At 48.6% G+C, this 23,654-nt stretch overlaps 1 protein-coding gene across 4 annotated transcripts in view; it reads left to right on the top strand.

Moving 5' to 3' along the window:
- TMEM44 (transmembrane protein 44) overlaps positions 1–23,654 on the top strand; it is a 40,788-nt gene that overhangs the window by 12,215 nt on the left and 4,919 nt on the right. For 2 of the 4 annotated variants that reach the window (XM_017873475.1, XM_017873474.1), the window contains exons 6-9: positions 1,482–1,652; positions 3,052–3,198; positions 5,652–5,756; positions 11,449–11,607. In XM_017873475.1, coding sequence (XP_017728964.1) covers positions 1,482–1,652; positions 3,052–3,198; positions 5,652–5,756; positions 11,449–11,607 — 582 coding nt within the window. Of the gene's footprint in view, positions 1–1,481; positions 1,653–3,051; positions 3,199–5,651; positions 5,757–11,448; positions 11,608–22,850; positions 22,995–23,654 lie in introns of those variants that run through there. The other 2 variants (XM_017873476.1, XM_017873473.1) reach the window with 2 other exon arrangements.

Raw genomic sequence — 23,654 nt, 5'->3', positions numbered from 1 at the left:
TCATTCCCTAGCCAAGGTCTATATATCTGTAAATACGGTCATCAAATGAACATAGGTAATGAGCATCTAATGAGTTTACATATGTATTACATACAAACTAAATTTTATATGTATTATATATAAACTGAGTTATATATATATAAACTAAATTATATATAAACTTTATATATAGTCTAATTTATATAAAACTAAATTATGTAAAAACTATAATTTATATATGAGCTCATCTAATGAATTATAATTTATAATATGTGAATTAAAATTATAATGAATTATAATTATAATATGTGAATTATAATTATAATATGTGAATTAAAACTCTAATGAATTTAATATATAAACTGTTTACAATTTTAATTCATATATTTAAATATATAAGTATATAATCAGAAATATATGGTGTTTGTGTATATACATATTCATATATATAGAGTGACTTTCTGCATATAAAGGCTACTTACATATGAATATAAATAGTGCATATTTCCTTTTGTTGAACCAGTATTTTTATTACGTATTTTTCAGAAATGTCCTCTTGGCTTTAAAATTTCCAGAATATCATCTCTCATTTTTTGGATCTTCCCCATGTGACCTGGGTCAGAATCAGCGATCCCAGGGAGAGAAGGGCCAGGTCTCAGCTCTTCTGATTCGGTCTCTGTGTCAGGCTGTTCTTGCGTTGCCTCAGGCTGGGTCACTTGTAAAGATATAATTGGCTCACGGTTTTGCAGGCACCCAATCCCTGACGCCTGCATCTGCTGGGCTTCTGGGGAGGCCTCAGGGAGCTTTTACTCATGGCTGAAGGCAAAGTGTGAACAGGCAGAGAGAGCGCAAGAGGGTGGAAGGGAAGGTGCCACACACACGTTTTTAAACAGCCAGATCTCAGGAGAACTCACTCTCGCGAGGCCAGCACCCAGGGGATGGTGCCAAACCATTCATGAGAAATCCACCTCATGATCCAACCTCCTCCCACCAGGCCCCACCTCCAACACTGGGGATTACAACTCAACGTGAGATCTGGGGGGACGAATGTCCAAACCATCCCAGTCTCCCTCACGTTCTCCCAGCGGACATTGGGGAGCCGCTGCCCAGTGTCAGGTGCTGGGGCCCTGGGATGGCGAGGACCCCCACCCAGCCCTCAGGAGCCCTCTGACTGTATAAAGGGCTGAGTCATGATCAATCAAAGGTACTCTGCTGGAGGGATGTGTTAGGGCTCAGAAAAGGGAGTTGCTTGCTCCCCTTAGGGTTGAATTGGTAAGGGGAGGTTTCCCAGAGTTAAGTTTAAGTCAGGTTCTGAGGGATGAGTAGGAGTCTGATAGGCAGAAAAAGTAACTCGAGCAAAAGCTGGAAGTCTAACAGAAGCATTGCCCTGGGGGACTGGCTGCAGGCAGAGGGCTGGCCCGGCAACCTGCTGTGCCACTGAGGGCCCTGGGTCTTGTGATCTGCTGCTGCTCCCTGCCTAGCCCCTCCCTCTCTCTGCCCAGTGCCGGGGGAAGACATTTCCTTCCATCCACCTGTGGACTCGGCTCCTCTCGGCCCTGGCTGGCCTCCTCTATGCCTCGGCCATTGTGGCCCACGACCGGCAGCCTGAGTACCTGCTGCGGGCCACACCCTGGTTCCTGACCTCCCTCGGCCGCGCGGCGCTGGACCTCGCTGTATCCACCCTAGGCCTGGGGAGTTCCCTGCTTGCAGCCGGAGGAGGCCTGTGTCTCCTCCCCTCACTGCCCCGCTCCCACGCTCCTTTTCTCTTGCTAGATGGAACTCTCCCAGCAGTCAGGGAGTGGTTTGAAGCTTGGGGCCGGCAAATGCAAATGCAATTATTTGTAGTTTTATGTTTCTTTCTTTCTTTTTTTTTTTTGAGATGGAGTCTCACTGTGTTGCCCAGGCTGGAGTGCAGTGACGTGATCTTGCCTCACTGCAACCTTCACCTTCCAAGTTCAAGCAATTCTCCTGCCTCAGCCTCCCGAGTAGCTGGGACTGCAGGTGCATGCCACCACATCTGGCTAATTTTTGTATTTTTAGTGGAGACTGAAAATTTTTGTATTTTTAGATGCTGACTGTGGATAATGGCTATGGCGTGTTGGTGGTGGGGTGTATGAAGGCAAGGCAGGGCCACACCCTCTCTGCAGGCGCTAGAGGGATCTTTGCTTGCCTTTTCCAGCTGCTAGTGGAGTTGCAGGAGCTGCTAGTGGCTCCTGGTGTCCCTTGGCACATGGCAGCATCGTTTTCATTTCTGCCTCGGCCTTCACATGGCCTTCTTCCCTTGGTGTATCTTCGTGTGTCTCCTCTTCTTATAGGGACCCCAGCTGTTGGAGTTAGGGCGCAGTCCAATCCACTATGACTTCATTGTCTAATGATATCAGCAAGGACCCTACTTCCGAATAAGGTCACAGTCTGGGCCAGGTGCAGCAGCTCACACGTGTAATCCCAGCACTGTGGGAGGCCGAGACGGGAGGATCACCTGAGGTCAGGAGTTGGAGACTAGCCTGGCCAACATGGTGAAACCCCACCTCTACTAAAAATATAAAAATTACCCGGGCATAATGGCAGGTGCCTGTAATCCCAGCTACTTGGGACGCTGTGGCAAGAGAATCACTTGAACTGAGGAGGCAGGGGTTGCAGTGAGCCAAGATCATACCACCGCACTCCTGCCTGGGTGACAGAGCAAGACTCTGTCTCAAAAAAAAAAAAGGGGGTCACATTCAGAGGTGGATCTGAATTTTCAGGGATGCTATCCAACCGACCGCATGTATTGTCACTGTAAGCCAGGCCTGTCAAGAAAGATGTTTTACAAAATGCTTTTGTTTCGCAAATATTTACCAAGTCCTTGTTAGGGACAGGGTCACATTGGATGCTGGGCCCTCGTGGGGACATGGGGACAGGAATATCCACCCTAGCCCTGTCTTCAGATGAGCTCCTCTCTGTCCCAGGCAAGATAATACCAGGGAGGGAGGAGAGTAGGTGAGTGGGGAGGGAGGTGGCAGCATGGTGTGAAGGGGTGAAGGGCTGCGCTAGGCTGCTAGAATATTCCTACCTTAACTTCCACCATCTCAGATTATTTTCCTTTCGTGTGTGATGAAGAGCAAGATGAGACAGGCCTTAGGATTTGCCACTGAATCCAGAGAGAGCCCTGACACCCAAGCGCTTTTGACCTGTGCAGAGAAAGAGGAGGAAAACCCGGAGGCGAGAAACGAGGACAAGGTCTCTCTGGCTGGAAAACTCCGGTCCCGCAACAGTATCTTGAGAAACAGCAGGATACTGCGGACGTGTGAAAGCTGCCTGCCGAGTGTTCTCTGCAGGCGACTCAGACAGCTGTCCTGTCTCGCTGACGGAACAGTGGCCAAACCTAACACATGACATGTAACGGGCCCATCCTGTTTACTGGCATGGAGTGGACGGGGCAGTGAGCCTCCATGAGGGCCGGGGCTTGGGAATTCCGGAAGTCCTTCCCTGCTTGCCCAGTTGGTCACTTTATTTTTATTTTTTTTAAATCGATTGATTGATTGATTGATTGATTGAGATGGAGTCTTGCTCTGTTGCCCAGGCTGGAGTGCAGTAGCACAATCTCAGCTCACTGCAACCTCTGCCTCCCAGGTTCAAGTGATTCTCCCGCCTTAGCCTCCCAAGTTGCTGGGATTACAGGCACGTGCCACCACGCCTAGCTAATTTTTTGTATTTTTAGTAGAGACGAATGGGGTTTCACCATGTTGGCCAGGCTGGTCTCGAACTCCTGACCTCAGGTGATCCGCCCACCTTCGCCTCCCAAAGTGCTGGGATTACAGGCGTGAGCCATGGTGCCTGGCCCAGCTGGTCACTTTAAAAACCTGCTGTTTATGTTCAAAGCTAAGGGAACCTCGGATGCCACAGGATCCTCCAGTTTCCCAATTACACAAATGTTTTGAAGTGTTTTTGATCACTTAAAGACTTAATAAATATAACAATGTAGATGAAATAGTCAAATGCCACTTGATGCTTTTGAAGAATTTACTTACTGGTATATAAGTTCACATGCTACATACCTGCATCATTTTTCAATAATGTGATTTTCATCCGGGTGCAGTGGCTCACTCCTGTAATCCCAGCACTTTGGGTGGCCAAGGCAGGTGGATTGCTTGAGCTCAGGAGCACAAGACCAGCCTGGACAACAGGGTGAAACCCCGTCTCTACCAAAAATACAAAAAAAAGTTGGCCGGGTGTGGTGGTGCGCACCTGTAGTCCCAGCTACTTAGGAGGTGCGGCAGGAGGATCTCTTGATCCTGGAGGCAGAGGTTGCAGTGAGCCAAGATGGTGCCACTGCACTCCAACCTGAGCTACAGAGTGAGACCCTATCTCAAAAACATACATTATGTGATTTTCACTCCTATTTCTTCAAAACCTGTATTCCCACTTTCACAAGCATCTTTAACATCCGTGTCGTTCCCACCACCTAACACAGGGCTCCAGAGCCTGTCAGCACACCCAGCTACGTGATCCCGCCTTTGGGGATCGGCTTGTGATGCTGCCTCTAAAAACTCCTCTCAAGCCAGAAGGACCCATTTGCTATCTGTGGTCATTGCAGTGTAACTACTTATTCTGTTCCTTGTTTTTGTTTTGTTTTGTTTTGTTTTGTTTTTTTAGTTGATAATGCTAGAAAGCTGATCTTTAAAAGTGTTGTTTTGGGGGTCAGGTGCAGTGGCTCACGCCTGTAATCCCAGCACTTTGGGAGGCCGAGGCGGGCAGATCACAAGGTCAGGAGTTTGAGATCAGCCTGACCAACGTGGTGAAACCCCGTCTCTACTAAAAATACAAAAATTAGCTGGGTGTGGTGGCGGGCACCTGTATTTTTAGTAGAGACAGGTCACCATGTTGACCAGGCTGTTCTCTATCTCCTAACCTCAGGTGATCGGCCTGCCTCGGCCTCCCAGAGTGCTGGGATTACAGGCTTTAGCCACCGTGCCCGGCGCAATCTGTATTGTAGCAAGCCCACAGGGTGCTTCTGATGTGCACCAAGGTTAGAGGACCACAGCTTTGCAAAAGCACTTATTTGGCACCTATTGCAGTGGTTCCCAAACTTTGCCACGTGTCAGAATGACCTGGGGAGCGTTTAAACTATCCACTTCCCAGTTACATCTCGTACCAATGAAATCAGAATGTCTGGAAGTGGGAAGTAAACACTCGTGGTTTTGTTTGTACGATAGGGTCTCACTCTGTCACCTAGGCTGGAACGCAGTGCCTCCATCACAGCTTACTCCAGATCGCTGCTCAGCTGGGGAGCTTCAAAAGCAGAAGAGGCCGGGAGTGGCGGCTCACGCCTGTCATCCCAGCACTTCGGGAGCCCAGCACTTCGGGAGGATCACTCCTGGATCCCTTGAGTGCAGGACTTCAAGACCAACCTGGCAACACAGTGAAACTGGTCTCTACAAAAAAAAAAAATAATAATAGATTCCTAATTGATTCTACTGTGCTGCAAAATTTGGGAAATACTGAATTACTGTGACCTGAAAGAGAAAGATAAGACACATAGGAAGCCGAAAGTGAGATGTGCTGTAAAACAAAACAAAAGAGAGAGAGAGAAAATACCACGGGGACCCTTTTGAATAAAATGTGACCTTGTTTTTAGAAAATGCCTCCTGACTGAGAATTCTCCTTTCTGTCTCCCTGCCTTTGCTTGCAAGAATTCGGATTGGGTGCCTATCACCACACTGTCACACTGCAAGTCACTGAGGACAATGACAGCAATCAGTCGCTACATGGAGCTGACCATTGAGCCTGTGCAGCAGGTGAGTGGCCATCAGTCACGGCCAGGTGTCTGAGAGGGTGGGAAGCAGTCATGGAAGGCTTCCTGGAGGAGGTGATGCTTTAGCTGAGGGATGGGCAGGAGAAAACAGACAAGCAGGTAAAAAAGAAGGAGCTCTCCAAGGTTGCAATGGAGGGGCAGATGTAGGAGAGTGTTAGAGAGAAAAATATTTTCCCTGTACCCTCATAACTGATGAAACACAGAGTAACAAGAGAGAAAAACAAACAAAAACAACTTTAATTACTCGTACATGGAAATTTACAAAGAAAATGTGGCTCAAGGAGATGGCCAGATGATGGAGGCACCCCCATCATACCATATTAGGCTACCATATATACATACCATATTAGGCTAACTCAAGAAAAAGAGGTTTGGGGTTCTGGGGTGGGAGGTAAGGTGAGGGAGGACCTGTGTGGGAAATAAGGGTTGTCTTGCTATGCAAGTGAGAGTCTGTCAGGTGTCAAGATTTGTCTCTGGAAGTAGCTCTCTTCCTGGTGCAGAAATATCTTTACAAATGGAAATTTCCTTTATAAATATAAATTTCCTTTATGAAGGGAAAATGTATCCTCTATTTTCAGGCAGTTAGGGGAGGTTAATAGCTTCTGCTTCTGCTGGTTTTCAAATCCCTTTAGGTCTAAGGAATCCATCTGCTAAAGAGGCATATTTCGGGGTGGTGTATGCTGGTGCCCTTCAGGAGTGAGGGGAGATGAAAGGGCTGGAGGAGGCAGGGGTCGGGTCATTTAGACATGGAGTCTTATCTTTTTTTTTTGAGTCAGAGTCTCACTCTGTTGCCAGGTTGGAGTACAGTGGCACAATCTTGGCTCACTGCAACCTCCGCCCCGCCAGGTTCAAGTGATTCTCCTACCTCAGCCTCCCGAGAAACTGGGATTACAGGCGTGCGCCACCACGTCTGGCTAATTTTTGTATTTTTAGTAGAAACGGGGTTTCACCGTGTTGGCCAGGCTGGTCTGGATCTCTTGACCTCATGATCTGCTGGCCTCGGCCTCCCAAAGTGCCGGGACTACAAGTGTCAGCCACCGTGCCCAGCCGTGTCTATCATCTTGAGGGTGATGGGAGTCAGGAGGCTTGAGTACTGGAGACTCAGGGTCAGGTGTGCATTTTAGAGCCATCCCGGGAAGTTGCAGGTGGCCTGGGGGGAAGGAGAGCAGCAGCCGAGCAGTGGGTCAGAGCCAGTCGGAAGCCCGAGGAAGAGGAAGTGTGACCTAAATGGAGGTTGGAGCAGATGGAGAAGCAGAGATGGAGTTGAGCGAGTTGGGAAGTGGAGCGTTGGAGGGGTGAGGAGGTGCAGGTGAGGGAGGGAGGGCTCCGGATGACTCCCTGAGTTCTGGCCTACACGGGGGGTCCTCAGGAGGAGGAAGATTGGTAAAGAGGTGACGAGAAGTTCCCCCCATGTCCCACTTTCCCCCCAAGACTGTCTTGTCGAGGTCACCGATGACTTCCAAGCTGCTAAATCCACCATCATTCCATTCTGAGATTCCACGCATCCGGCCACCAGCTGCTCCTGGCATCTGTGGCCCCCGCTCTTTTGTGTCTCCTGCCACCCTCACAGGCTCTTCTTTCCCCTTGGCCTCTGCTGGCTCCTCCGGGTAAACTTGACTGTAAAGAGGGAGTCCAACGCCCTGTCCCAGGCAGGCTCCCTGCTCCTCGTGGGCCCTGCAGTCCCACAGTCCCCTCACTCTGCACAGCAGTTCTTGCTAACCCCCACCCGGTTCGTGTCTCCGTCCTTTCCCCTCCCCTCAGTTCCCATCTCAGCTGCCCAGCTGCCCATTCAGCTGTCACCATATGGCGTCTCACACTTACCTCGTCCAATGCCCAGACCGGCTCCTCTCCCCATCTTCCTCATCTTAGTAAATGACACAGTCTATGCAGTGGTTCAAGCCCAGAATTCCTCTCTTTCCCTGGCCACACTCCCATGCCCATCTATTCCTTTTGAGAGTCCTATAAATGCTTTCTTATTTGAACTAGGTCTTGAGTCCAGTGGCCTCCTGGCTATCATCCTCTCCACTTCTTCTGTGGTCCTGCCCTGCCCATCTCTGACGAGCCCCAGAAAGATCATTCACAAATGTAAATTACATCTTGTTCCTGCTGTGTTTAAAACACTCCTCTGGGCCAGGGCTCTTGGTGGCCCACACCTGTAATCCTAATACTTTGGGAACGTGAGATAGGAGTATCACTTGAGGCCAGGAGTTCGAGACCAGCCTGGACCACATAGCAAGACCCCATCTCTTGCCTCCTGTTCACTCCTGTCTCCTGCACAGAGTTTCTCTCCATTCCTCTGCCCAGAATGCTCTCCCTCCCGATTCTTCACACGGCTGCCTCTTTCTTGTCTTTCCAGCTTCAGTGTAAATGTCTTCTTCTCCAAAGCTCTTCCCCAACCATCCAGTCTGAAGTAGGACCCCTCTGTCCTACTACTCTATTTTATTACCTATTGAAATTCTCTACAAAGCACTTACCACAATCTTTTGCTTTGGTTTGTCTGTGTCCTGCTGAGATGTAAACTGTATCTCCTGTCTCACTGACTCCTGGTGCCTGTAATCTTGCAGTCCTGGGCTCTCAGTAAAGGTGTGTTTTGAATACATGGTCCGGTGGTGAGGGCCCCTGCCAGGCTGCCCAGACACACTGGTGCTCGGAGAGAGTCTGGGCCTGAGAGAGAGGTTTTGCTTTTTGCTGTTGTTGTTCCTTGTATCCTGGGTGCGCAGAACCTTGTGTGTGACCTAAGCGAAGTTCAGAGAGATTCAGAGCATGCCTTTGTAGCTAAGAGCCCGCTTCAGCCATTAAACTGTCCTTCCAAAGGGAGGGAGGATGTAGGGTGTGCGGGGAACCCTTGGGGAGACACGGGAGTTCCTGCAGCATCTGGCCAAAGCTTTGCTGGAAAGTTCTACATCATGGAACTTCCAAAGGAGAAGAGTGTAAAAGTTGTATTCACTTTAACCCGTCCAGTAGCTCAGTCTTGAGGGGATTCTTGTTGGGGAACAGATTGCATGAAAGAAGAGTGTGTTCCACCTTCATTCTCTCCCACTGAAGCCCACAAGCGCATCCTTGGGCTTCCACCCAGCTGCTTCCTTCTGTGTCCGTCAGAGGGCAAGAGGGAGCCCCAAGCCCCACTGTCCAGCCGGGCTGGCAGGTGCCTCCCTCAGCGCTAGGGGCACCCCTCCCATCACAGCCTAGCTACTGAGGGTCAAGGACCTGCCAGGCTCTGAGTAAACAATAGCAGCCAACACTTACATGGTAGTTACGGGCTAGAGTACTGGTCTAAGTGCTTTACACAGATTAACTTCCCCCACAGCCGAGCCCTGAGGACTGTACCCATTTTACAGATAAGGAAACTGGGGGTTGGAGCGGTTAAGTGACCCGCTCGAGGTCACACAGCTTGTCGGTGATAGAACCGGATTCAGACCTGTGTCTACCTGAGTTTGTGCCATTGACCTCTATGCTGTACAGCCTTTTACTTGGCATAATGGCTGACACCAAGTAAACACTTGATAAACGGCGATTTATTATTAATAAAATAATACTATTTACCATGTAAGTGTTAATAAAAATGAACCTAACAACCGGATGAGGAAGTGTCCTCGTGTGTTTTACATTGCCATAAAGGAACACCCGAGGCTGGGTAGTTCAGAAAGAAAAGAGGTTTGTGTGGCTCATGGTTCTGCATGTTTGCATGGCGCCAGCATCTGCATCGGTGAGGCCTCGGGCTGCCTCCACTCATGGGGAAGGCAAAAGGGAGCAGGCTCCACATGGTAGGAGAGAGAGGAAGGGGTGCCAGGCTCTTCCTAACAAGCAGTTCTTACAGAACAGAGTGAGAACTCACCCACCAGAAGAGTTCTTCCCCCAGGATCCAGATGCCTCCCACCAGGCCCCACCTCCAACACTGGGGTCACATTTCAACGTGACAAACCACATCCAAACCATAGCAGAGAGATACTATTATTATTTCTATTTTCTTTTTCTTTTTCTTTTTTTTTTTGAGGCAGAGTCTTGTTCTGTCACCCAGGCTGGAGTGCAGTGGCATGATCTCAGCTCACTGTGACCCACACCTCCCGTGTTCAAGAGATTCTTTTTTTTTTTTTTTTTGAGACGGAGTCTCGTTCTGTCGCCCAGGCTGGAGTGCTGTGGCCGGATCTCAGCTCACTGCAAGCTCCGCCTCCCGGGTTCACGCCATTCTCCTGCCTCAGCCTCCCGAGTAGCTGGGACTACAGGCGCCCGCCACCTCGCCCGGCTAATTTTTTATATTTTTTAGTAGAGATGGGGTTTCACCGTGTTAGCCAGGATGGTCTCGATCTCCTGACCTCGTGATCCACCCGTCTCGGCCTCCCAAAGTGCTGGGATTACCCGTGCTGTTCTCGTGACAGTGAATTAGTCTCAGGAGATCTGATGGTTTTATAAAAGAGGAGCTCCCCTACACAAGCTCTCTCTTTGCCTGCTGCCATCCATGTAAGACATGACATGCTCCCCCTTGCCTTCTGCCATGATTGTGAGGCCTTCCCAGCCATGTGGAACTGTAAGTCTCATTAAACCTCTTTTTCTTCCCAGTCTCAGGTATGTCTTTATCAGCAGCATGAAAACGAACTAATACATTAGATCACATGGTTAATTAGTGGAAGATGCTGGTCGAGAAAGCAGGTTGTTTGCCCTGTCACGTGTCAGTGGAATGACATGAATCCTGTAGGACTTCAAAAGTTCAGCTGGTGGAGCTTTGTAGGTCTCTGGGGGAGCCCCCATGAGCCCATGGGGGAAGCTTTGTTCTGAGATAGATAGATAGATGATAGATAGATGATAGATAGATAGATAGATAGATAGATAGATAGATAGATAGATGGATAGATAGATAGGTAGATAGATAGATAGATGATAGATAGATAGATGATAGATAGATAGATGATAGATAGATGATAGATGATAGATAGATAGATACATACATACATACATACATACATAGATACACAGATAGATACGTAGATAGATACATAGATAGATACATAGATACATAGAAAATCTCACAAGTTTCTTTCTACCTTAAACCTTTCTAATTCATCCCAACTCACTTTCATCCCCTGCTTGTGGGCATGGGGAAAGCCTCTATGGGGTGCGTTTTTAGCAGTAGCTATACAGATTTCAAACGTACATACTCTCTTTAACCCAGCAATTCCACCTCTAGGAATGTATCCTTTACTCTGAAATCTTGGATGTACAGTGTAATTTACTGCAGTCAGTACTGATTGCAAAAGCAAGAGCCTGGAAACACATGAAACACCCGTTAGTAGGGGATGGGTTAAATAGACTGGGAACACCTAAAATGCTTCCAGAAAGCTCCCAAATCTTCTGATACAGAACTCTCTAAGGCATAGTGTTAGGTGAAAAAAAGCAGGGTGCTTCAGAGAATAGAATGTGTGCTACCATTTTGGAAATCGGGGGAAATATGGGTCTGCATTCGATTGTGTATGTCTAGCATATCTGGAGGGATACACAAGACACTGGGCACTGGCTGTCCCTGGGGAGAACTGGGTGGCCGGGACAGGCGAGCACAGGGAGATGCTGCGCTGCACACTCTTTTGTACATTTTGAACACTGAAGTATGTGAATGCTTTGACAATTCAACCATCAAAACTAAACTACGTGTCCTTGCCTGCCCTTTCTCATACACCTTGCAGGCAGGCTGCAGTGCCACCAGGCTGCCAGGTGACGGACAGACAAGCGCTGGAGATGCGTTGCTGCAGGAGCCCCCATCGTACCCTCCCGTTCAGGTCATCCGGGCCCGAGTGTCTTCCAGCAGCTCCTCCGAGGTCTCCTCTGTCAACTCCGACCTGGAGGTACATGGCTGTTGCCTGCTGGGTGGGTGCGTGGGTGCCGTTGTTCACTGACACTCGCTGGGTGCTCCTTGGGGCTTGCACAGCTGTTCTCATCTTAGCTACGTTAACCTCACACCTGCTGAATAATGAATGAGGCCGGGCACAGTGGCTCACGCCTGTAATTCCAGCACTTGGGGAGGCTGAGGCAGGTGGATCATCTGAGGTCAGGAGTTCGAGACCAGCCTGGGCAACATGGCGAAACCCCATCTTTACTAAAAATACAAAAATTAGCCAGGCGTAGTGGCAGGCACCTGTAATCCCAGCTACCCAGGAGGCCAAGGCAGGAGAATCTCTTGAACCTGGGAAGCAGAGGTTGTAGTGAGCCGAGATCGCACCATTGCACTTCAGTCTGGGCAACAGAACGAGACTCTGTCTCAAAAAAAAAGAAAAAAAAAAGAATGAACTTCCACGGGGCTCCTACAGTCTGTGTCAGTACTGACAAGGGGTTTCCACGGTCACATTAGTAGCAGGGACACTGCATATTAAGAGTCCGGTCTTCACAGATCACTTGCATGATAAATGAATGAGTAATAAATTTTTAAAAGTCTCGGTGGGCTGGGCGAAATGGCTCACACCTGTAATCCCAACACTTTGGGAGGCTGAAGCAGGTGGATCATGAGGTCAGGAGATCGAGACCATCCTGGCTAACACAGTGAAACCCCATCTCTACTAAAAATGCAAAAAATGAGCCTGGCGTGGTGGTGGATGCCTATAGTCCCAGCTACTTGGGAGGCTGAGGCAGGACAATGGCGTGAACCCGGGAGGCGGAGCCGAGATCGTGCCACTGCACTCCAGCCTGGGCAACAGAGCAAGACTCCGTCTCAAAAAAAAAAAAAAAGTCTCGGTGTTGGCTGGGTGTGATGGCTCACACCTGTAATCCCGACACTTTGAGAGGCTGCGGCAGGCAGATCACCTGAGGTCAGGAGTTGGAGAACAGCTTGGCCAACATGGCGAAACTCTGTCTCTACTAAAAATACAAAAATTCGCCAGGCGTGGTGGCTCACACCTGTAATCCCAGCTACTCAGGAGGCTGAGGCAGGAGAATCACTTGAACCCAGGAGGCGGAAATTGCAGTAAGCCAAGATCACACCACTGCACTCCAGCTTAGCCAACAGAGCGAGACTCCGTCTAAAAAAAAAAAAGTCTCAGTGCTTCTCAAACTAATTTGCCCATGGGAGCTTTTCTCCCCGCTAAGGAGCACCAGCCACATCCTGCTGTGTAGCGCTGCCATACACAAGTGGGCCCTGTGGTGGGCACCATGGCTGATACTGTATAAACTTTACCTCATTTTGAGTTTTTATGTCTGTGAATAAAACACACGTCACAGCTTGGATCACACACACAGGCATAACTCTCAAGTCTGAGCTGTTCTCTCTCGGTCCACAGCTGTGATTCCCATCCCCGTTCAGTGACGAGGCTTCCGTTTGTCGGTGGAAAATGAGAACCACAAGGATGATGTAGTGGCCGCCTGTGTGTCTGTAGACAGTTGCCAGCTGTCTTTTGGTGGGGGGAGAGGACTGTCTTCTGTTTTCAGTTTGTGTCCTCCCAGCTGTTTTGGTGTTAAATGCTGTTTTAGGAAAGAATGGTAATAGGAAGCAGTAGTTGGTGTTGAGTTTTTGGTTTGGGGTTTAATTGGCCTTATTTGGCAAAATAATCAATTAGCCATTGTACGTCCCCTAGATTGGTTGAACTTAAACTGGCCCTTGAAATCTGAAACTCAGATCCACTGACTGGGATAAAGTCTGGACTCCTCAGGGTGGCAGTCCAGGCCTTTCATAGCCTGCCCGGCCTCACACGCCCTCCGTCACCGGGAGCACTGCCTGGCCACGGACTCTTTTCTGGCCCTGTTGCCACAGGTCAGAATCTGACCCAGAGACTAACGGCTCCTTCCTCTTGAGTTCCCTGAGCATATACCTTTTTTTTTTTTTTTTTTTTTTTGAGACAGAGTTCTCGCTCTGTCACCCAGGCTGGAGTGCAGTGGCGTGGTCTCAGCTCACTGCAACCTCTGCCTCCTGGGTTCAAGAGATTCTCGGGCCTCAGCCTCCCCAGTAACTGGGATTACAGGTGCCTGCCGCCCTGCCCAGCTAATTTTTGTATTTTTAGTAGAGATGGCGTTTCACCATGTTGGCCAGGCTGGTCTTGAACTCCTGACCTCAGGTGATCCACCCACCTTGGCCTCCCAAAGTGCTGGGATTACAGGCGTGAGCCACTGCGCCCGGCCTAGAGCACACACCTTTCTGACACCACTTCCACTGCTGGCCGTGTACCCCGGGAGCCACGGTGGCCTGGGCTACCTTTGCATCTCTCTGTCCCTGCATCCTGCAGCACAGCCGGCCCCTGAGGGCTGGGTTTGAGTTAGGGACTCTGCATCCTTTAGGTTCATGTCATTCTGTGTTGTGTGGTTCTCGGATCCGGTCTCAGAATTTGTAGGACACCCAAAACACGTGGCTGGCAGCCTGGAGCCAGCAGTCTTGGCAGAGATCTAAGCCTAAAGGGGACCGGAGTGAGCATGATGGCAGAGTGCGTTCAGTGAGCAGGCACAGTGAAGTTGGTGACTCAGGGATGGCGACAGGGAGGGAGAAGGAATATTTGTTCTGTGGAAACAAGGTCCACTCTTGCCACCCACCCTCAGTTGAGGTAAGGACTGCACGGTGAACTTGAAAATTTCAGAAATTTGTCCTTGTAGCTGGTTTGGGCTGTTTTCTTGTTTTGCGGTCTTTGTTCTTTCTCTACTCTTATTTCTCTCTTTTCTAGAAATCTATTGTTAAAAATATGTAAATTCCAGCCGGGCACAGTGGCTCACGCCTGTAATCCCAGCACTTTTTGTGAGGCCAAGTCAGGTGGATCACCTGAGGTCAGAAGTTCGAGACCAGCCTGGCGAACGTGGCGAAGCTCTATCTCTACTAAAAATACAAAAATTAGCCGGGCGTGGCTGGGCCGGGTGGCTCATGCCTGTAATCCCAGCACTTTGGGAGGCCGAGGTGGGCGGATCACCTGAGGTCAGGAGTTCAGGACGAGTCTGACCAACATGGAGAAACCCCACCTTTACCAAAAGTACAAAATTAGCCAGGCGTGGTGGCGCATGCCTGTAATCCCAGCTACTCGGGAGGCTGAGGCAGGAGAATCGCTTGAACCCAGGAGGCGGAGGTTTTGGTGAGCCGAGATCATGCCATTGCACTCCAGCCTGGGCAACGATCGAAATTCCGTCTCAAAAAAAAAAAAGTAAATTCCAAGAAGACAGGGTCACATACTTAAATTAAGCAAGTGGAAATGAATGCTTTTGCCATGTAAAAGGAATATATTTTTAGAAGTTCAGCAGCTGCAGCCTCCCTCCCCGTAACCACCACCCACTTTCCACCACAGTCTTCCTCCTTCATGCCCTAAAACATACAGATAATACAAATGACAAAGCTGCTGAGGTCCTGTAAAGAGATTGCTTAATACCAAACTAAACATAGATAACAGCAGGTCAAACAGGATTGTAAAGTTTCCAATATAGACTGAATATAGACTTACTAATAAATGAGCAAGAAATCTTTTTTCAGGTTTGTGATCCTCTGGGCCTTCTGGTAATCTATAGTTTCTGTTCTTCTTTTTTTTTCTTTTTGAGACGGAGTCTTGCTCTGTCTCCAGGCTGGAGTGCAGTGGCACTATCTCGGCTCACTGCAAGCTCCGCCTCCCAGGTTCAAGCAATTCCCCTGCCTCAACCTCCTGAGTATCTGGGACTATAGGCATGCACCACCATGCCCGGCTAATTTTTTTTTATATTTTAGTAGAGATGGGGTTTCACCATGTTGGCCAAGATGGTCACGATCTCCTGACCTCGTGACCCGCCTACCTCAGCCTCCCAAAGTGCTGGGATTACAGGCGTGAGCCACCGCGCCTGGCCTATTTTCTGTTCTTAAAAGTAATAAATGTTTCTGGGCTGGGCATGGTGGCTCACGCCTGTAATCCCAGCACTTTAGGAGGCCGAGACAGGCTGAGATGGGCAGATAGCCTGAGCTCGGGAGTTCAAGATCAGCGTGGACAACATGGTGAAACCCCGTCTCTACTAAAAATACAAACCCTGTCTCTACCAAAAATAAAAATAAAAAATTAGCTGGATGTAGTGGTACAAGCCCATAGTCCCAGCTACTTGGGAGACTGAGGTGGGAGGATTGCTTGAGCCCAGAAGGCGGAGGTTGCAGTGAGCCCAGATTGTGCCACTGCACTCCAGCCTGGGCATCAGAGTGAGACCCTGTCTGAAAACAAAACAAAACAAAAATAAATGTTTTGGTAGAAAATTTGGAAAATGGACTGGGCTTGGTGGCTCACACCTGTAATCCCAGCACTTTGGGAGGCTGAGGCGGGTGGATTACCTGAGGTCAGGAGTTCGAGACCAGCCTAGCCAACATGGGAAAACCCCGTTTCGACTAAAAATACAAAAATTAGCCACGTGCGGTGGCACATGCCTGTAATCCCAGCTACTGGGAAGGCTGAGACAGGAGAATCGCTTGAACTCGGGAAGCGGAGGTTGCAGTGAGCCGAGATTGTGCCATTGTACTCCAGCCTGGACAACAAGAGCAAAACTCCGTCTCAAAAAAAAGAAAAAAAAACAAACAAAAAACAAAACAAAAATTAGCCAGGCACAGTGGCACGCACCTGTAATCCCAGCTACTCAGGAGGCTGAGGCAGGAGAATCGCCTGAACCTGGGAGGTGGAGGTTGCAGTGAGCCAAGATGAAGCCACTGCACCCCAACCTGGACAACAGAACGAGACTCTGTCTCAAAAAAAAAAAAAGAAAAGGAAAATTTAAAAAAAATTGGAAAGTGTAAAAAATGTGAAGAAGAAAATTAAAATTAACCCCCAAGCCTACCAACCAATGACCGCCTCCCACGTGGTGGGGCTGTTCCGGTCTGACATGCCCCCTATTTGCTTGAAGCAATATTCCTTGAAGATCCTGGTTCGTTTGCGGCTGAAGGCGGGCGAGGCGGTGTCTTTGAGCAGATGGAGTGTCACACCACACTTCACCTGGCTGTTGGGTCACTCGTGCAGCACACATTTTCTGCCAGTGGGAATTGGAAGGAAACGTCCGTGAGGGACCGATAGATGGGCCCCAGCCCACCACATAGGGTGACAGGCACTTGGTAAACCAGTCACAGTGGAGAGTATGGTTCTCTGCCTCACTCTTGCAGACCGTACTCTGGAGGGACGTAGCATACAGATTGAAGTCAGGGCCTTACGTCCTCACTTCCTCTGGTTCGTGACTTCTTCTGCTCCCAAGAGAATTGCGTAAATCAAATATTTCATGGCGTTGGGCTCAGACCACCCAGGGCGTCTGTCTCCACTCTTGGACTGCCCTGGCCTGGCTGCCAAGGTGGGCTGCCGTTCCCTCAGCCACCTCCCGTTGTCTGTCTGTCACTGACCAGCTCGGCTTCTGTGTGATCCCTTTGGTTGATGAGTGAATGCTCTCTGACTCCCACTGTCGGGGTCTGTGGGCCTGGGAGCCACTCTGTGTCTTTAAGGTGACGTGTTTCCCTTATCTATGGTCCTTTGTGATTTGGTAACTTAACTCTGGGATGGGGTGGTGGTTTGATGTCCAAGTTCTTGGGGCATGGACTGTTTTGAATACTTCTTGCAGTACGCTAGAGGAAGTGGAGAAATGAGTGGTTTCAACACTCCATGGTACCCACAGCACTCCAGTTCATAAAGTGTTTTAAATCCATTACCAGAAAAGCGGTGCTCATTGCGAATAGTGACTGTGCTAGGCACGGTGTGGGCTCTCCTTTCCAAGCACCGTTTGCCTTAACAGCCTGAGTCAGGAGACTGGGACTAGGTAAGTTTAAGTCACTTACCTGATAAAACATAATAATGGTGATAAGAAGAAGTGGCAGAACTAGGGTTTGAACCTAGTTCCGTCTGCTCTGAAGCCTCTCTTATTAACCACCACACTCCACTGCCTTGGCAGAGACTGGTACCCAGGGAGGTGTGCAGGAGCATGTTTATTATCCATTATTCCCATTTTACAGATGAGAACATGGACCCTCTGCCAGGTGTCTTTTCACTCAGCTGTGCTCTGACTCTGTTGTCAAGGAGTGCCAGAACAGGAGACAGCTGAGACAGACAGGACCCTGGGCATGTGGGGCTCGCATGGAAGGAGAACTTGGCTGCACTGGTCAGAGTACCAGACGAATCGTGTGAGAGCCTTAGTGTGAACAGTAACCGTGTAGAGAGGTCTTTTTCCTGGGCTGTGCAGATTTCTGTACCTCTCCATAGGAGACGGCATACTCCACGGAGACTGTGAATCCATTCATTCATTCATTCACCAGCCCACCCATTCAATACAAAGTCAGCCTCACTCCTGGCAAAGCCATCCGAAGGGCACAATGAACCGGTGGTGAATAAGGGTTCCTGAGCTCAGAGTCCCATGCCTGGGGTCTACATGTAGGTGACAGAGGCCCAGAGAGAGCAGGACTTATGGGAGTGACCATAAGTCACTCCTATAAGTGACTTTCTGGGACAGTCAGAACCTATATCATAAAAGCAGGCTTGACTTCCCCCAGCATTGAAGCCGCAAAGGACATCACATTTCACTCTTCTTTTTACCTAAATGGGTCAGGAGTATGTGTGACAGCAGGGAAGGAACTAAACACTTATGCTGTGAAAGGCCTGAAGTTTGCTGCTCCTGTAGATTTAATTTTTTTTTTTTTTTTTTTTGAGAAAGAGTCACCTAGGTTGGAGTGCAATGGCATGATCTCGGCTCAGTGCAACGTCCACCTCCCAGGTCCAAGTGGTTCCCCTGCTTTAGCCTCCCGAGTAGCTGGGATTACAGGCACGTGCCACCACAGCTGGCTAATTTTTTGTATTTTTAGTAGAGACGGGGTTTCACCATGTTGGCCAGGCTGGTCGTGAACTCCTGACCTCAGGTGATCCGCCTGCCTCAGCCTCCCAAAGTGCTGGGATTACAGGTGTGAGCCACCGTGCCCAGCCTCCTGTGCCTTTTAAAGGCTTCCTTTTCTTTCTTTCTTTTTCTTTCGCTTCTGGGATTCAAGAAAAGGTTCAGTCCACCTTTGTGACAAAAGTACATTGACAGCATCTAGTCATTTTTTCCCTTCTGTGCTTCCCAGCATTGCCAGAGACTGGGTATAAGCTTTATAGGAATTCTGCAAGGACGCTGTTTCTGTCATTGGAACAAAGTCTGCATAGTGAAGAACGCCTGTGACTGCAGCCAGTGCAGTCCTGTGTGGGTGTGCGTGTGCATGCGGGTGTGTGCACGCATGCCCAGTGTGGATGTACCTGGATGGACTATGAGAACAGTGCCAAATGCCAGATTGCTCTGTCTGAAGAGGGCCAAGTCCCAGGCCCGTGTGTCCCTGTTGATTCTGCGCCTAAGGCCCTTGATAACCCAACTGCTTATTCTCTCCCTCAACTTTCTGGCACCAGCAGATCAGGGTATATTCCCCTGGATGTCTGCCCTTTTTAAAGCCAAATCATTCATTCTGGAGAAAAAGTATGCATGATATAGATGCTGCACTGGGCCCCAAAGAGAAACAGGCTGTGCCGGGGAAAGAACCTTGACCCAGGAGTCAGATGCACATAGGGGCTTTTGAGACAGAGTCTTGCAACCTCTGCAACCTCCACCTCCTGGGTTCAAGTGATTCTCCTGCCTCAGCCTCCCAAGTAGCTGAGATTACAGGCATGCACCACCACGCCCGGCCAATTTTGTATTTTTAGTAGAGATGGGGTTTCTCCATGTTGGTCAGGCTGGTCTTGAACTCCCGACCTCAGGTGATCTGCCCGCCTCAGCCTCCCAAAGTGCTGGGCGTGAGCCGCCACACCCAGCACTGAGTCAGTTCTTACACACAGAAAGGCTTCCATCAGGAAAATGGAAAAGTAAACCACCAGCAGAATGTGTGAATGAATCTTGTAGCGCAGCAGTGCAGGCTGCCGTCTGCCCAGATACCACTCTGGAAGACTTCTGTACTCTTAGTCTCTAGATGCATTTCCAATCTGTCTGCCCCAAGTCCAGGTAAGAGCCTCGTTACTTCCACCTGGACTGGTGCAAGAGCTCCTGATTCCGGTGCAGGAGTGCTCTGCCCTCTTTCATTTCTGTCCTGCAGGGAATACAGCAGGATTTTCCAACACTCGACCCCAGCCCACTGCCTCCCTGCTTGAGGCCTCCTGGGCTCCTTGCTGCTTACAGTTTAAGCCCAGGCTCCTAAGCCTGCGCTCCAGGACACCTCCCGATCTGTGCCATCTTTGCAGGTCCTTCCCCATGCACCCGGCCAGCTCTCTCTTCTCTGGGTTTCTCTGCCTATCTGTCTTCTCCTACCTTTCACTGTCCTGTCTAAATCCCCCTTCCTCCAGGAAGCCTTTCATGATCCTGAGGGCTGTCAGATGTAGCAGGTAAGAAATACAGACCATTGGCCGGGTGCAGTGGTTCACACCTGTAATCCCAGCACTTTGGGAGGCTGAGGCGGGTGGATCACAAGGTGAGGAGTTTGAGACCAGCCTGACCAACATGGTGAAACCCCATCTCTACTAAAAATACAAGAAATTAGCCAGGCCTGGTGGTGCGTGCCTGTAGTCCCAGCTACTCAGGAGGCTGAGGCAGGAGAATCACTTGAACCTGGGAGGTGGAGGTTACAGTGAGCTGAGATCACATCATTGTACTCAAGCCTGGGTGACAGAGTGAGACTCCGTCTCAAAAAAAAAAAAAAAAGAGAAAGAGAGAACTGAAGCTGGTAAATGTCTGACCAGTCTTAAAACTTTATAATCCATCCCAAGTCCAGCACCATCTCACCTCCCCAAGACTGCGGAGACGTCACTTCTCCCCAAATGTAAGAGTAAAAAGTTGGACAAATGGTTTCTGAGGCCTCATCCAGCTTCCACAGTCTAAAATGTAAGCCTAGAAAGTGACCCTATTTCTTCAGTAACTTAGACACATCCTAAACTCTTCGGAATTAAAGAAACATGAATACATGCTACATAGACAAAGGCTATAGGATGCTTCCGGATTTCAGAAGCATAGAAAAGTGTGCTTTTTAGATATGAGGCAAATTAAAATGCCGTATGCAGTGGTTTGAGGCGGTGATAGAATCATGTTTCTGAAGATGATTTTAAGGGCAAGTGGAAATGCTCATTGTATGTTAAAGGAGAAAAGCCATTTGCTTTTATTATATTATACATAATACCTACATGTTTCAGAGGGCTGTTTAATCTTTATAGAGGCCTTCTAAGGATAGAATTATGGTAGATCTTTGTTTTTTGAAAAATGTTCTATAATGAACACATTTGCTCTTGAAACAGGGAAAAGACTATGTAATTTTATTTATTTTTAGTCTGGGGGGTTGAGGAGAGGCTCAGTTACAAAGATTTGGGTTAATTGTACTCCTTAGGCACACTATCATTAGCGGTTTATAAAGTAACTTTTAAAATATTGACTATTCCCACTAGAGGGCACTCTTCTCAAATTTTAGATTGCCTGTAACGCTGAAGATTTAAGGTTTGTAAAGAATTTTCAAGGTTTCATTTCAACAGAGTTGGGGGACTCGAGCCTATTTATTTGTTTGCTTGTTTGCTTGGCTTTTAATAAACTTTTTCACTAAGTTAACTTTTTCACCCTCCTTTGTATCATCGACATTTCTGTCTTTTGCAGAGTGTGTGGAACCATCAATTTAGTAATCTGTATCCCTTCCAATCAATCTTTTTTTTTTTCAGTTTATGTTCCCTCAGCAGGATATTATTAAAAGATGAATGCTAAGGAATTATCACTAATTTTGTTAGGTATAATAATGGCATCGTGCTTAGTTTTTGTTTTTTTTAAGTCATTATCTATGAGATACATTTTGAAATATTTGTGGATGAAATGATTTATGCCTGGGTGGATGCAGTGGCTCACGTCTGTCATCCCAGCACTTTGGAGGTGGAGGCAGGCTGATCACTTGAGGTCAGGAGTTCGAGACCAGCCTGGCCAACATGGTGAAACCCCATCTCTACGAAAAATACAAAATTAGCTGGGCATGGTCGTGGGTGCCTGTAATCCCAGCTACTCCGGAGGCTGAGGCAAGAGAATTGCTTGAACCTGGGAGGCGGAGGTTGCAGTGAGCCGAGATTGTGCCATTGAACTCCAGCCTGCGACAAGAGTGAAACTCCATCATAGATAGATAGATAGATAGATAGATAGATAGATAGATAGATAGATAGACAGACAGATAGAAAATTAGGCCAGGTGCCGTGGCTCATGCCTATAATCCCAGCACTTTGGGTGGTCATGGTGGGAGGATTCCTTGAGCTCAGGAGTTCAAGACCAGCCTGGCCACCATAGGGAGACCTCATCTCTACTAAAAAATAAAATAAAAATCAGCCAGGCATGGTAGTACACACCTGTAGTCCCAGCTACTCAGGAGGCTGAGGCAGGAGGATCAGTTGAGCCCAGGAGATGGAGGCAGCAGTGAGCTATGACCACACCACTGCACTCCAGCCTGGGCCACAGAGCAAGCCCCTGTCTTAAACAATTAAATAATTTTTTTAAAATGAAAAACATAAGGAGTTGAACATGCTTTGTTTTAATGTGATAATAACCCTAAATCCTGTGGGCCATTCGGACTGCCTGCTATCTAATTTAATAGACTTTCCCACATCAGTGTAACAGATATTCATAGATTCTTAGCTCATGTCAGAAACACACGTTTCCCAGGCTGCAGGAGGTGATGGAGTAGCAAGGGCAGACGTGATGCCTGCCCTGCAAGAACTTGAGTCAGACATATTTGAGGTTTGGAGTGGAACCAGCCATGCAGTAAACGCTGACTACAAATGAATCTTGGCAAGGCAGGAATTTTATTGGCATCTCAGTTTTATGGGTTGGAGTTGAATCATCTCAGCCATGTGGTTAATAAATGGGACATTTATTATTACTGCTGCTCCTCCTAATAATAATTTCTACTAATAATAATTTTTAAATCTTGATAGATTGTATTTTTTCCCAGGATGTGCAGCCCTTTGTAATTATCATAACTATCTCATTGATCATTTAACTAAATTGTAACTGCTGGTAGCTGCTGCCTTCCTGCTTGCTGAAGTCACCTGTTCCTTTGCCCCCAACCATCTAAGGGCCTGTCTCCGGACTCTCTGAGCAGACAGGGGCTGGCCCTGAGCTCCGCTCTGCTGTGTGATGGTGGCAAAATCTGTCCAACGCTTTTTCTGTCTCTCTTTTTATTCTGCAGCAGAAGTATTGGGAGGCCCTAAACTGGGAGCAGGTATGGACAATCATGCTCTTTCTCTTCCAGGAGGGACTTCCTATGGCTTGACTTCAGTTCCTGTTCTTGTTAGACCTCCTTAGATGGCTGGACCCGTGACACATTCCTTTAGTAAAAAAAAAAAGAATGTCAGGCCAGGCGCGGTGGCTCACGCCTGTCATCCCAGCACTTAGAGAGGCCGAGGTGGGCGGATCACCTGAGGTCAGGAGTTCAAGACCAGCCTGGCCAACATGGCGAAACCCTGTCTCTACAAAAAATACAAAATTAGCCAGGCGTGGCGTCGCATACCTGTAATCCCAGCTACTCAGGAGGCTGTGGCAACTGAATCGCTTGAACCTGGGAGGTGGAGGTTGCAGTGAGCCGAGATCACGCCATTGCACCCCAGCCTGGGCAACAGGAACGAAACTCCATCTAAAAAAAAAGCCAAAATGAGAGGCAAGACTGAGAATCAGTGGGATTTTCAGGGCTCTGTCAGTTCAGAGTTCTTTCTGCTTTGGGGGTATTCAGGTAAGCCCAAGTAATAGGGACCAAGAAGATATGTAACCCAGTGAAGAAACATGGTCTGGAACAACAGTAGTAGTGGCAGGCATGGCTGCAGTAGCTGTTGCAATAAACATTTCCAGACATTGTCATTCTGGGACCCTGGGCAGCCGGCTGCTGTCTCCATGCCACCCTTGCCTCCAAGTGACAGGTGGGTATGTTTTGTGACAACTCCCTGTGCCTGTCATCTCCCAGGATTGTTTCTGATATGAAAATGGATCTTTGGCCGGG

The sequence above is a fragment of the Rhinopithecus bieti genome, unplaced genomic scaffold, assembly GCF_001698545.2.
Source record: "Rhinopithecus bieti isolate Rb0 unplaced genomic scaffold, ASM169854v2 scaffold_5626, whole genome shotgun sequence".
In the NCBI taxonomy this organism is placed as follows: domain Eukaryota; kingdom Metazoa; phylum Chordata; class Mammalia; order Primates; family Cercopithecidae; genus Rhinopithecus; species Rhinopithecus bieti.
The sequence above is the reverse complement of the archived record's forward strand: the minus strand, read 5'-3'. Positions and strand labels throughout refer to the sequence as shown.